Source organism: Poecilia formosa, unplaced genomic scaffold, assembly GCF_000485575.1.
Source record: "Poecilia formosa unplaced genomic scaffold, Poecilia_formosa-5.1.2 Scaffold728, whole genome shotgun sequence".
NCBI lineage: Eukaryota > Metazoa > Chordata > Actinopteri > Cyprinodontiformes > Poeciliidae > Poecilia > Poecilia formosa.
Genome location: NW_006800667.1, coordinates 125,344 through 138,262, shown reverse-complemented (window position 1 = coordinate 138,262; position 12,919 = coordinate 125,344). Strand labels below are relative to the sequence as shown.

General features: G+C 39.5%; 1 protein-coding gene across 10 annotated transcripts in view; it reads left to right on the top strand.

Annotated features, from left to right (window-relative positions):
- arhgap23a (Rho GTPase activating protein 23a) overlaps positions 1 to 12,919 on the top strand; it is a 79,345-nt gene that overhangs the window by 36,891 nt on the left and 29,535 nt on the right. For 4 of the 10 annotated variants that reach the window (XM_007542786.2, XM_016666459.1, XM_016666458.1 and 1 more), the window contains exons 1-2: positions 1,560 to 2,413; positions 11,905 to 12,108. In XM_007542786.2, the coding sequence (XP_007542848.1) occupies positions 2,183 to 2,413; positions 11,905 to 12,108 (435 nt within the window). In that variant the 5' untranslated portion in view covers positions 1,560 to 2,182. Of the gene's footprint in view, positions 1 to 1,559; positions 2,414 to 11,904; positions 12,109 to 12,919 lie in introns of those variants that run through there. The other 6 variants (XM_007542787.2, XM_016666463.1, XM_016666461.1 and 3 more) reach the window with 2 other exon arrangements.

The window sequence follows — 12,919 nt, the reverse complement described above, 5'->3', positions numbered from 1 at the left end:
CCCGCTGTTAGCGGACGTGACAAGCGCCAGGAGGCCGGGGCGTCTGCAGCGACTCGGGCACCTGTAGGCCGCTCTCGCCCCTGTCCAGGAATCCTGGCAGTTTGCTGAGAACCATGTTTACGTTTTTCCTGACAGATTTACTGCAGCAGTGACCAGTATAGAAAAAGTGCACATCAATGATTTTCTCACGTTTTTCCTTTATTCAGTCTGATAGAATTGGTAAAATGGTACAAAAATTTGTTCAACAATTTGTTAAATGCCAGAATAATGAGATAGGAATGCTTAGGTTTCTTCAAATTACAAAGCTGGCATGCATCTTTTTAGGAATTGGTTTTGAAGTTACATATTTGTTCAAATTTAAAAAGTTAAAACTAAAAGCTAAGACAGATAATCGGTGAATAAAAATGAGCTCCTCCACCTTCTCCCAGTGCTAACTAGGAACAACCAATCACAACCAGGAGGAGGGTCTTAGTGCTGTCAATCACTTGCATGCTCACTCTGCCCTATCCTGTGCTGCGCTACAGCTGGTTCACCACAACATAACATGCCACGAATGCTGAGGCTAGTTAGCATAGCCACTGATAAATGATTTTCCTGGAGCGATTTTTATTTTTTTGTAAATATTGATACATAATAGTGTTTTTACGAAATTTCTGGACTTTGTGACGTTATGGTCAAATATTGTAACTCTTTGTTTCGCTGTTGTTTTTTTTGTGTATTTGCAAACTGTTTTCTGGCTTTTGATGTTGCATTTTGGGTAATAGCTTCTTCCTACACGAGTGACCATTCAGCTCATGTTGGTGCAGGACATGTTTTCACTGTGACGAATTACATGTATGAGCTCCAGACATCATCTTTACAAGGTGTTTGCTTTTGTTTTAAAGATTATTCACACTTTTCTTTACCAAAACCTGTTTTTTCGCCAATATTTTAGGAATTATTGACTTAAAACAAGCCTTATATCTTGCTGAAAAGTTACTTTTAAGTCAGTTTTATTATATTTCTAGTGCGATTAAGATATTTCCACTAGAAACTAGACCAGAAATACTTGGTAAGACTTTGTCTTTTTGTGCCATGCAAACTGTTTTACAACATCTTTTATGTAAACATTTGTCTTTGAAGAAAGTAATTAGCTTTATTTCTCTCATTGTGGCAGTTGGATAGTAGAAATAATTTGAGTGAACACGCTCTGCCTTTTTACAGGTGGACGTAAACATCTGGTTTCAGGTTGAGGTGCCAGTGTTTTTAAAACAGGAATGTGAGCGAGTGGGTCATGTTGACATGCAGTTGCTTTATTCTCAGCAGCTTTTGTTGCTCCTTCTTCATCCATGTTCGGCGCTATCCTCCCTCCTCTTTATTTTCCGCTCTTGACTTAAAGGAGACAAACGCAGGGGCAAATGCTTTCTTTTCTCTTTGTGCTGGAAATTGGCTTCTTTCTGGGGGTTTTTTCCCCCCCTGTCTGTCTCTCCTCTGAGCGGAGAGGAGGCGGAGGAGGCAGTGCCGGCTTTTGTGAAATTTAGCGTCAGGATCACAGTTTTGTCACTGCGCACACAACGCAGCACTGGCATGGATCCACCACGGAGATATCATCTTTTTCCGTTTCAGTCTTCATTCCAAATGTCTGATGCTTTTTTGGAAAGTTTCGCCGTTGTTTGCCTGCAGATGACTGTCAGACCGGTTTGGATAGAGTCAAGGAAACAAACACCAGGAAAGTAGTAACAGGAAGCAAAAGACGGGAGAAAAAGGTTTGGATGGCTGATTCTGAATAAGTGAACAGGAGATTGGGATTGACATGAGGGTGAGATGAAGTGATTAGTTTGGAAGTGGAGAGACAGAGGAGAGAGAGGGCAGTGGGAGGGAGGACAGACGCAGGGTCCAGCCCTCTGGGACAGCAGTTTGCAGAACATCACCGGACACCGACGTGAGAGGGACGCCGCCAGTTATTCTCTGAAACCAGACCTACCTCTGATGCCACACACGCATTCCTCCATCTGCTGCCCAGAACCTCTGCCTGCTGATGATCCAACAGATCTGCTGTGGAAAATGTGGGATTAAACTTCCTGAGGCAATGGATTGGAGTCCAGACTGTTTGAGTGAATGACTGGAAGAGGAAACTTTCACCCGAAATCCATTTCTGCGTCTGGACTCTGTCCTCGACTCGGCGCTGATAGCCGAGCGGTCCATGGTGGTGGTGAGCGATGTGGGTCTGACTGAACTCGGCGCACAGATGCCTGCCGCTATGCTCCCGTGCTCCGCGCCAGCCGGGTCGGACTGGAGCTTCCAGAACCCGGTGGGGGTGGACTGCAGCTCGCCGGAGCCGCGCTGCATTTGGGTGGCCGTTCTCCACGGAGCGGCGAGTCCAGCGCCACGCGCCGAACCGGCTTCGCCTGGCCAAAACGCACATCAGCTCAGGGTAAGGAGAGGTCAGCCAGAGACTGAGCCTGGTGTTTTCGTTTCTGTTCCATATTTATTTATTTGTTTACTAAACCATTAGGTTCAGTAAAGCTGCAACTATTCTTACTGGGTTACAACAGAGTTATATTTATATAAAAGCTTTAAATTTACCTTCAGCAACACAAAAGCAGAGAGATATTTACATTTTCCCTTTGCACAACCTATTGCAATTTTTATTTCTACTTTTTGCAAACACATTTTTACTAATTCAGCTACTTTTACTGTCATTTTTATTGTATACTGAAAAGAATACAAAACTACGGAAGAACATTAAGCCCACAAATCTGACTTTAATCTTAAAATTCTGACTTTAATTTTAAATTATGACTTCAATTTGCTGAGAAAAGTCAGAATTTTTTTCTGTAAAAAAAAACAAAAAACACCAAATCTTACCAAGCATTTTTGTGTAGTTTCTTGTGCAAATATCTGTTTACACAGGAAATTATATAAAACTAACTTGCAAGTAAGTTTTCAGCAAGATAAAAGAGCTTGTTTTAAGTCAGTAATACCTCAATATTTATAAAAATCCTGGCAGATTATGTCACTTATAACAAGATATTTTCCCCAAGTTACAAGTGAAAGCGGAACCCATATCTTTTTTCATCAATATTGAGGAATCTTCAACTTAAACAAACTCTTTTATCTTTTAAGTTGGTCTTGTCTTATTTCAAGTGTACTAAGATATGTTAACTTGAAACTAGATTAAAGATATTTGGTAAGATTTGATGTTTTTGTCTGTTTGTTTGATGGTGAAGACCTCTCCATCTCCCCTCACTATCTTTTCCAAGGTCCTAAAGCCTGCCATGTTGCAGCCGAAGCGTCACCAGACCTATTTTTCAAATCCACCGGATAACTAACGTGAAATGTTCCTTCATCCTTCATCTTAACCCTCAAGTTGTTTGTTTTTAGCGTTAAAATAAGCAAGTGTCATCCGGTTGCTTGTAACCAGAAACAATGTAGGAGGCATATTGTTTTTATCCATCAGAATTAGCTTTGCAGACTCCGAGAGGAGCTGTGTATTCTTTGGAAACCGCTGCATGCGGTTTGTCAGTTGTGCATGTCAGCAGCGTTGCAGTAACTTCATTGTTTGGAGTCATTTAAGCGCTCAGCTGCTGACAGGTTCCTTAACCTCTCAGCGTTACCTGCCAGAGCGACGTCATACCTCGCTGCTTTAAGGCTTAAAACTCTCCACAACTTCAATATTTGCAGCAAACAAAAAGTGCACACTTTTCCTTCTTTTAATGTTTATTTTTTCTTGACTTTTTGAATTGTGTTTGAGTGTGGATTTCCAAGATTTAAATTGGTTTTAAAGATAGGTGGTAATCAGTCTTCCTATCATCAAGAGTTTATGTGTGTGATTCTTCTTCTAATTAGCATCTGATGAAGGGAGAGCTTAAGTGCCACTTTTGGTTGCTTTTTGTCATAAAAGGAGCAAGATGTGCCAAGATATTCCAAAAATTTGGGGTGTTTACATCACTATTTTATCTCATTGTCACATTATTTTTTATTTGGAATATTCTTCCGCTTTTCTACCTATTTTCATTTTTTTTCTGTGTTACCATCCCCCGCATCCTTGACTGTTAAGAACTGCCACAATCAGGAATGTGAGCGTGGGGGCAGGAGACAAACACTCACTGTATACGATGTTTGTTCTCCCGGATAAACAAGAAACGCGTTTCGTTTTCTCTGAAGGCTAAAAAGAAACACAATCTCCGTCTCCGTCTGTTGCAGATGCCGTTAAAGTTAACAGGTTCTGCGTAAGTCTGGAATTTCATGTTTATAATATCGCTAAGATGCCTATGATGTGCGAACGGCAGAAAAATACTCGAGTTGCTTGGTTTGAGGTCGGTGTAATAAAAACAGAAGTAAAATTGTGGAAAGAAAAACAACCCACAAGTTTAATTATAATAAACCTGATCTGGAATTAAGTTTTATGGAATGGAGTCGGGTCATTTCATGCAAGGCTAAAAAAAGGCTTATAGGCTCATGTTGGAGACGGATTGTGGTAATTTATTTTTTTTTTTTTACAATGGGGTGGAAAAAATCTCAACTCATCTTTCATTTCTTTATATTTTCAGCGAGCAGCGGTTTTGTCAGGAATAGTTTCAGTCCTTCTTTAAGGTCAAACGGAGAGAATATCAGCATTTAAACAGATTTCAGTTCAGTGCTGAATAATCTTGTTTAAGTTTTAAGGATTTTAAACAGACTAAATTGTTTAAAAGACGAAACATTGCCCTTTAATTTAACAGTGTATAATAGCTGAGTCATTTGCCATTTCAGACATGTTTTTTGCTTGCACTAAAGTGTTTGTGGCGCCCGCTGTGGTGTGCTGCTCTGGGCAGAAAGCCATATAGTTAGTGTCAAAAACTGTTTTAATACCACTAAAATAAATTTTGTAGGTTTTCTTGAGATTTTCTGTCAAACTTTGGGTGTTTTTCTTCAACTTCTGTAAGATTTTTTTGGTTTTGCTTGGTCAATCAAAACTCACTTTAATATTTTGACAGGAATATTAATTGGAAGTAGATTATTCTTGGTCTTCCTTATACAACTTCCTCCATTTTCCCTACTTTTTACACATAATTTATCAAAAAAAAAATTTAATGCAGAAACTGTAAGTAAAAAAAACCTGACTGATATCCAAACTTTTTTCTCTTTTTTTTGAACGAACATGTTTGACTTAAAACAAAAGCAAACAAAGATTTTGCAGCTGTGTTTTTTTCCTCCTGACCAGAGGAAAAAGTCCCCTGGCCGCATTTAAACCTGCGTCATGCACCATGTGTGTGTCTGCCCACTGTCCAACCAACCTATTCTAAATCTGCAACTCTTCTTGGGAACACTTATACTTTTAGGTTTCTTTCAAAATACCCAAGGCTGAGATGCATCAGTTGAACAACAGGAAAGCTGCATGAAAACCCTGTTCAACTGATGTTGCGTCATCACCTGCCAGCCTGGTTGGGCAGTCAACTGGGTTAAGCTCGTTTCTGAACACATATTGACACACGGGCGCGTTGAGAAGGATATCTTGACTCCTCCACTGCTTCTGGTGCAGTCATGGATCAGCTTGTCGGGACGTAGGATGCATCTGGACGTGCAGAGGTGGAGGAGTTCTCCCTCTGTGTGGCCGGTAAATCGTGATGCTGCCATCTGCGTCTTTCTGCTCTGGATTAGCGGCTCGTCAGCAGATACAGCGGCCTGTTAAAGCTCCACTTTTCAAACAGGTTGCAGCTCTCAGCTGTTTAAAAGAGCATTATTGTTCTGTTCTGCCGGGGTTTCAGCGGGACAGCTGCCGCCTGCCGCTCCCGATGACTGTAAATTCAGCTGTTTGATACGAACATGTACCAGAAAAGCCTATTACGCGTATAAAAATCCATTTGTTTCTGGAGTTTAGGAAGATTATGGATCATTCTTATCACTTTCAGCAATTTTAAAGTTTAGAATCTGCGCTGAGTTGGTGGAAATAAAACAATTTATGCTTTTCTTATTGTATTTTTAGGTCATAATCTGTCATTTCAGGCTTTGTAATTGGTGTCAGGAGCAGAAACAACCGCAGGGTTTTCTCCGGCTGCTGCTGTTGTGTGTACCAACAAAACTAAACTTGTGTGTGGCAATACAGGTTACGCTGCATGTTGGGTTGTTTTCCATTGTAGTGTGTTTTCGTGATGACATCATCGCATGTGAATGGGATTCCACAGAGATGTGTGCTAAGAAACATTCCGATGTTTTTTGTTGTAGTAACTGGTATGAGAGGGAAATGGGTTTTTGTTTATATAGCGCTCATAAAAAAACATGCCAATGTGGTTTTTGACAAAAAGTTCATGTTTTTAGGTGTCTGGAAAATGAATTAGCAGGCACTGCCCCTCAACTAGCAACCCCAGCAAAGCTTAGCCTGTTACCTAGCAACCCCAGTGAAGCCCAGCCCGTTACCTAGCAACCCACGCTGATCTCTAGCACGTTTGGTCAGCTGGTGTTATTGCAGGAAAAGACTAGTACTTTGTCGTTGACTTACCATCCAGAAACCTCTGGCTGCATTCTTATTGGTTATGCAGGAGGCTCCACTTCTGCTTTTCAAAGACATACGGTTGTTTAATTACGCATCTGTTTGCAGCCATTTTCACCTGCAAGTACAAGCGTTGACTTGGGGGGGGCGTGGCCAGCAGCAGCAGCAGCACCTAATTTAGGTTTAAAGTGACAAGAGGCCCTAAATGTCAATGTGTAAGATTCTCAGAGAAGAAACTTCTCTTCTCAGATTTTCTTCTCTCTGAGTTAGATTTCAACTCAGAGAGAAGAAAGTGTTATATTTCTTTTTCACTGTTTCCCTCAAGCCTGTTTGAGAAGCCAAGATTAGCCTGAAAAAAACCCTTTAAAAAAACTCCATGGACATTCTTCGTTAAACACAATGTCCTTTCCTGGAGGAGCCCGACCGTGTCGGCGTGTCTGAGTGGATTTTTTTAAACCACAAGGTGAGAGGTGACAGGAGAGGTGTTTATCCGGCTGAGGGAGGAGGGCGGGTGGAAAGGTCAGCTGCAGACTCGATTATCCGAGAAGGAACACGCAGCCCACACGGTCCAGAGCAGCCGAGTGGGATTCGGTCCAGACCCGCTCAGACCCCTTGTGTTTTGGGTAATCACAGGGTTTTGGTATTCCCAGCGCCAGGAGGGGCCATGTGGTCGAAACTAGCGTGCTGGAGCCTGTCCCTCTGCTGAAGCGCGATACTCCTCCTCTTCCTCATCCTCACTCACTCTCTCCCTGTGACATGTCGGCGTGTGTTTTGACTCGTCCAAACCAGAAACCGCTCCTTCTGAGGAATTTGGTTCGATTCTTCCCCTGCTGTTGTTTCGTTTTCCCTTTTGTCGCTTTGATTCGATTGCTCCTTCCGCTCGCACTTGTTCGCGTCTCTCTGCATTCCTCTAAGAGAAAATAGCAGGCCTCACGTTCCATTGTTTAGACTGCCAGGCTTGAAATACTCCAGATTTATGGAAGTCGAATTCGGAAATATGCAGACATTTATGTGTTCTCCAACACAAATCTGCAAACAAATCTTTTCCTGTATTTATCTTTTTCGTCAATGGAACTTAAAAGTAGAGGGGAAAGAAATTGTTCGGCGAAAGATTTCCACTGCATGAACTGTCATGTTGAGTGGGAGGAAGAGGAGGTTGAGGGGAGGAGGAGAGGAAGGAAGGAGGAAGAAAGAGGAGTGAAGGAATGGGAAGTACCTTAACGATGAAGAGTATTTATAGGAGCTCCTGGTTGTTCCACTTCCTGTCTCAAGCCAGGCACTTCCTGTTGTTGTGTGGCAATACACAAACCTGCCACATATGTGTGTTTTAGCTGATGGCTTTAGCATTTATAGGAAGTAGAAAGTGGTTGTAAGGGTCATTGTCTTTCTAACAAAAAAAATTGATAAAAAATTTCACATTACAAACAAAATAGTGGCATTAATGCTTAACTTCTGAAAACGCGGATAAACTAGATGAATCAACCATTACAAATCAGAGTTGATTTAGCATTCGCTTTGATTAAACATAAAAACTTAATCCTAGAGTTGCATGAATAAAGTATCGTTGATTTTAATGTCTTTTTCTTTTTTTTAAACAAAGGGAAAACTTTCAATCAAGCATTTTAAAAAAGGGAGAAAATGCAAATTCTGGAGATAATAAAAATGTAATCGTAACACTAAGAATCCATCTGTAAAAATAGAAAATAAAATCTTGTAGATTTAGTGTCATTTAGTTGTGCAAGACAGATTTTTTCTGTTTTTGCATGTTTTTTTCTTCACAGTTAAATTTTCCTATCAAAAGACAAATTACTATATCAGATAAAAATAACCTGAGTAATCACAAAACTATGTTTTCAAGTAATTATTTTATTTAAGACCAGTATCGCTGGAAAAAATGCAGCTTCCTCATATTAATTCATAAATTACCTGTGATAAACCAGAAGCCAGAAATTAATTCAAAACTGTAAAAAACACTGCATACATTTAACATGTCTGTAAATATGTTCTACCAGTTTTAGCTTCATCTGGTTCAAATACTGTAAAATTTCTCCTATGAGAATCCAATTATTAATCGATTTATCCAAAAATAATCAACAGATCAGCCTTACTGATGTCAAGCCGATATTTTTACATGGTTAAATAATCAGGTGTACACTAAAGGAATGCTATATTATTTATTACATTTCAGGCAATACATTTTTTTATTTTATTGTTAAGAAATTTGAATTATTTGTTCATTTGCATATTTTAATGTATACTCTATAGAAAGGCTTACGTGATTAAATGAAAAATTGGCAGAATGTGCTACTTCTTATACGATTGTCAAAATAATCGATTGAATTACTAAAAGAAATAGAAAACATTGAGAGTTCAAAGGCGAACGCAACTGATATTCATTTAAAAAAAAAAAAAAACACACCCTGATCAAACCCAAAGTTTTTGATAAAAAGTTTTGTGAACTTTGTGGAGGGTTAAAAAAAAGAAAACCGTAACTGTCAGGTGTTTTGATGGTGGAGGACTTTCTACATGAAAACTCTGGTAGAAAATCCTGAATGTCCGGCTACTTCTAAGCTCTAACACAATTGGATTATGCAGCAGGACAACTATCCAGAGCTCACGAGCCAATAACTGGCGTGGAGGAGGATGAGGAGCTGCAGATCGAATGCATCTTAATTTGGCTGCATGGAGCGAAGAACATACCTTTCCATATCAAGGCACATCAGTAATCATAGATGTTTGTGAAACGAGGTGCTACTTACTCGCTGCTGATTTGTAGCTTGGTGGGATTTAAAAAGTTTAAAATATCCACCTTGTTCTTTTGATCTTGTGATTTCAGAGCCTGTAAGTTTGAAGCCGATGAAAGTCGGTGTTGTCTTTAAATTACTTGGATGAAAGAAAATAAACTGTTTGCAGAGAGATGATACACGTTTAACTGTAATTGTAGCAGGTATTTTAGAAGAACATAGAAGAGTTTTTTATTTGTGTCCGCTTGTCTTTCAAAGCCATAATTGGCCGTGTTTATAGTTTTGTTTTTAAAATGAAGAAATGACTAACAAAAAGTGCTTAATTTGCTCTATATGGTCACAGATGCAAAGCTCAATAAGGGATAAAGTTTGGATGTTCTCCTTGTACGCGGCATTGGTTCTGTCCAGGTATTTTCTCACCTGCAGTTTCTCATTTTGCATCGGCTTTCGGTGTGATTGTATGCATGCATAATTTTCTGTCATCATCCTGTGACGAACTGGAAACCAGATCAGGCTGTTAGCCGCATCTATGGGCTTCATGAACGTTCTCAGCGCTGTTAGTATTGGAAGAAAGAGCCAACATGAGTCAGTTTTCTTAAGAATATCCAGTAGAACTGAAATTATTTATTGTGACGAATCAATTATTGAAATAATTGTCAACTAATGTAGTGATTGATTAATCGTTAATTGGAAAAGATTCAAAAGATGTCCATTTGCTGAAAACAAGCATATCAAGAGCAGTAATTAGGCCAAATCTGTATAAAATATATACACATTTTACATTTATGATAAAAAACTCATTTTTTTCCATAAATATGTTTTAGCTAAAACTTCAAATATAATTTTAGCTTCACCTGCTTCAAATTCACAATTTCATTGCATTTTAAGCAATTAAAAGCTTTTCTGATTTAAAAAAGGAATTTAATAGTTTTGTTTGTTTGTTTTTTGCATATTTTAATGAATTTCTAATATTGTATAAGAGTGGTTAAGTGGTTAAATTAAAAATCTGTAGAATGTGGCATTTTTTTATCCAATTAGTTGATTAACTGTCAACATAATCAATAGAATAATCAATTAGAGTCGCTACTAAGCAGTCTTCAGTCTTTGCAATGTGTCCATTATTGAACACTTTTTGTTGTTTTGAGGTTTGCAATCTTGCAAAGGACCAGAAAAAATAAAAAAAATGAACCAGTGAAGTTGAAACTGGACCCATTTATTGCTCCAGGATAGTATTATGTAGTAACTACATGCAACAGCTTCTCAAACTTTTGCTTTAATTTTTAAAGCAAAAGTTGCTGGAAATTTAAGTCGCAGCACAGCAGATCCGACCTTTGACCTCGGGTATACCCATCCCCTCTCTCCCTGTTTGGTCAGGTGATTGTGTTTGACTGACAGATGTGGGTCTTCAGGGCAGCATGAGGGTGAGACTTCTCACATGTGGCTGTGAGCTGAGCTCACTCTGCTTATTTACTCAGCAGGAGGAATGAAATATTTGGAAAGTGGGTGGAAATCTTCCTTCAGTGGCCACTCCACACCTGGAAAAGTTTGGACCTGTTGTCCTCAAACCAATGTCAAAGCAATCTAAAAAGGAATCCCGGATTCCTGACATGGCTCTGTGCAGCCTGGAGGGCTTCCTGATTGCGGCGCTCCTTCTAAATTATGTTTATGGTCTATTGTTCTCGGGTTGGTTGGCATGCGGGATTGACCGGAACATGAAACGCATTCAGGAGCTCATGTGGAAGCTGCTAATGTAAAATCCAGCAGCTGGGGGTTAATGTCACAGGGTGCAGAGTCACCTTGTGCTTCCTAGAGAAACCAGAAGATGTGTTGCATCTGGAAAACTGGAATGCTTGTGCTAATAATGGAAACAAATGTATGGAGGATTTACGTGCCGTTTCCTGTGTTTGATTTGACATTCGTGCTTTGATCTACTAATTACTGCAGTTTTTCCTCTGAACAAATCCAGGGCTGTAGCTACGTTTCTCACAAATGTGCACAAAGCTTTAATATTTCACTAATACTGAAAGCATAAATGACAAATGCAGTTAAAACCTGAATAAGTTTGTTCATGTGATAAGACACAGGTCAATTCTTGCTGGTCAAGAAGACTAAAAATAATACAAAAAAAATGATAAAAGATAAATTAGAAATATTATATTGATTAAAAAAAATCTTTTTCATACTTCAAATTTCTCTGAAAGTGAAGTGTTATCTAAAATGCAATGTTTAGTAATGCCTCACATTAAGTTTGCTTTTTACATTTTAAAAGTTAATGTCTATTTTTGCACTTAAATAAAATCATACTTCAAACTTTAGACTGAAAATGACGTTCGAAACCTAATAAAACATTTTCTTATTTAAAAAAGGAACTTAATTGTTTATTGGCATTTTCACTTCATGGATTTTGTTGCTAGCTGAAGTAGCTGCTAGAGAATGGGGAAATTATTATTTAATCAATAGATTACTCTGTAATTGTTTACAAATATTTTAGTAATTTTAATGTTGTAAATAACAGTACAAAATGTTGGCAAATAGCATTTTATTTTGCAATTAGGTAAATTCTGTCTTACTAATTTTGTAAGTTCTTCAGATACATTAAAAAAGTGAAATAAATAGCATTTTTGCTCAATTTATTAGCATCTATGCTAATGAATAGCATATTAGCATCGTATAGTTTTTGTTCACCTGTTCCTGTTTGTGTGTTTACAGGCTAAGGGGCGGAGGGATGGTCACTCCTCAACAGGTGACAACCCTCGGCCGCCGATGGCGTCCCGGCCGGGAAGGGAGGGGGTCGGCGTGGGCTGGAAGGGTCCCCGGACGCTGGTCCTCCATAAGAACTCCCAGGGTTTTGGTTTCACGTTACGCCACTTCATCGTTTACCCTCCAGAGTCTGCTCTGCACACCAACCTCAGGGTGAGACCTGTTGGTGTCATTATTTAATACCGAAGCGTTTGAGATTTAAAGCAGATCCAGCTGTAGTCGAATAAAACAAACGCTGGAAGAACTAATTAGGCAAATTCCAGCAGCTGAAGGGCTTTGAATGGGAATATGATTAAATTAAGCTACTCAGATTTTCATCCTTCTTTCAATATGGAAGATCCCTCCAGATTTTACTCCTGTTTATTTCTGTTTTTTTCATTCTCTGTGAAGCTTTTCCTGTTTCTTTTTTTCTGGGCTGGGGGTGAGCCTTTGTGTGAACAAAGTGGTTATTTGGCTCTTTGAGGTGCGGGCACAAACGTCTCCAGATGTGAAATTGAGGGATGTGGAGGCTGGGGTGGGGTGAGCCAGCTGAAACAAGACGTCTATTATTTTTCCTCCACCCCACCAGCCACCAGCTGCAGAAAACAGGAGCCCAGACTCAATGGGTTCTGTTGTTGCAGCCTGGTACCACTCACTGTCTGTCAGGACGTACCAGGTTGGCCCGAGACAATGGGCCCACTGCTGGCCTTTGACCCTGGTTCTGTCCTCCTGTCCCCTGCTTCAATGGACACCAAGGTCACATAGTGTTTTGGGGCAATCAGACTCACAGAGACGCCTTTTTCTTATTTGGAGAAATTGTTTGGCCATATCCCAAATTACCCACATAAAATCCAGTTAGGCTCAGGATAAGTGTTACTCAGTTGGGCTCTAATGTCTTTCTAATACTATAAGTTGTCAAGGGTCAAGATGCATTGGAAATGGGAAACTTGTGGTATTTTAAACTACAGTTTTTGATCTACATCAT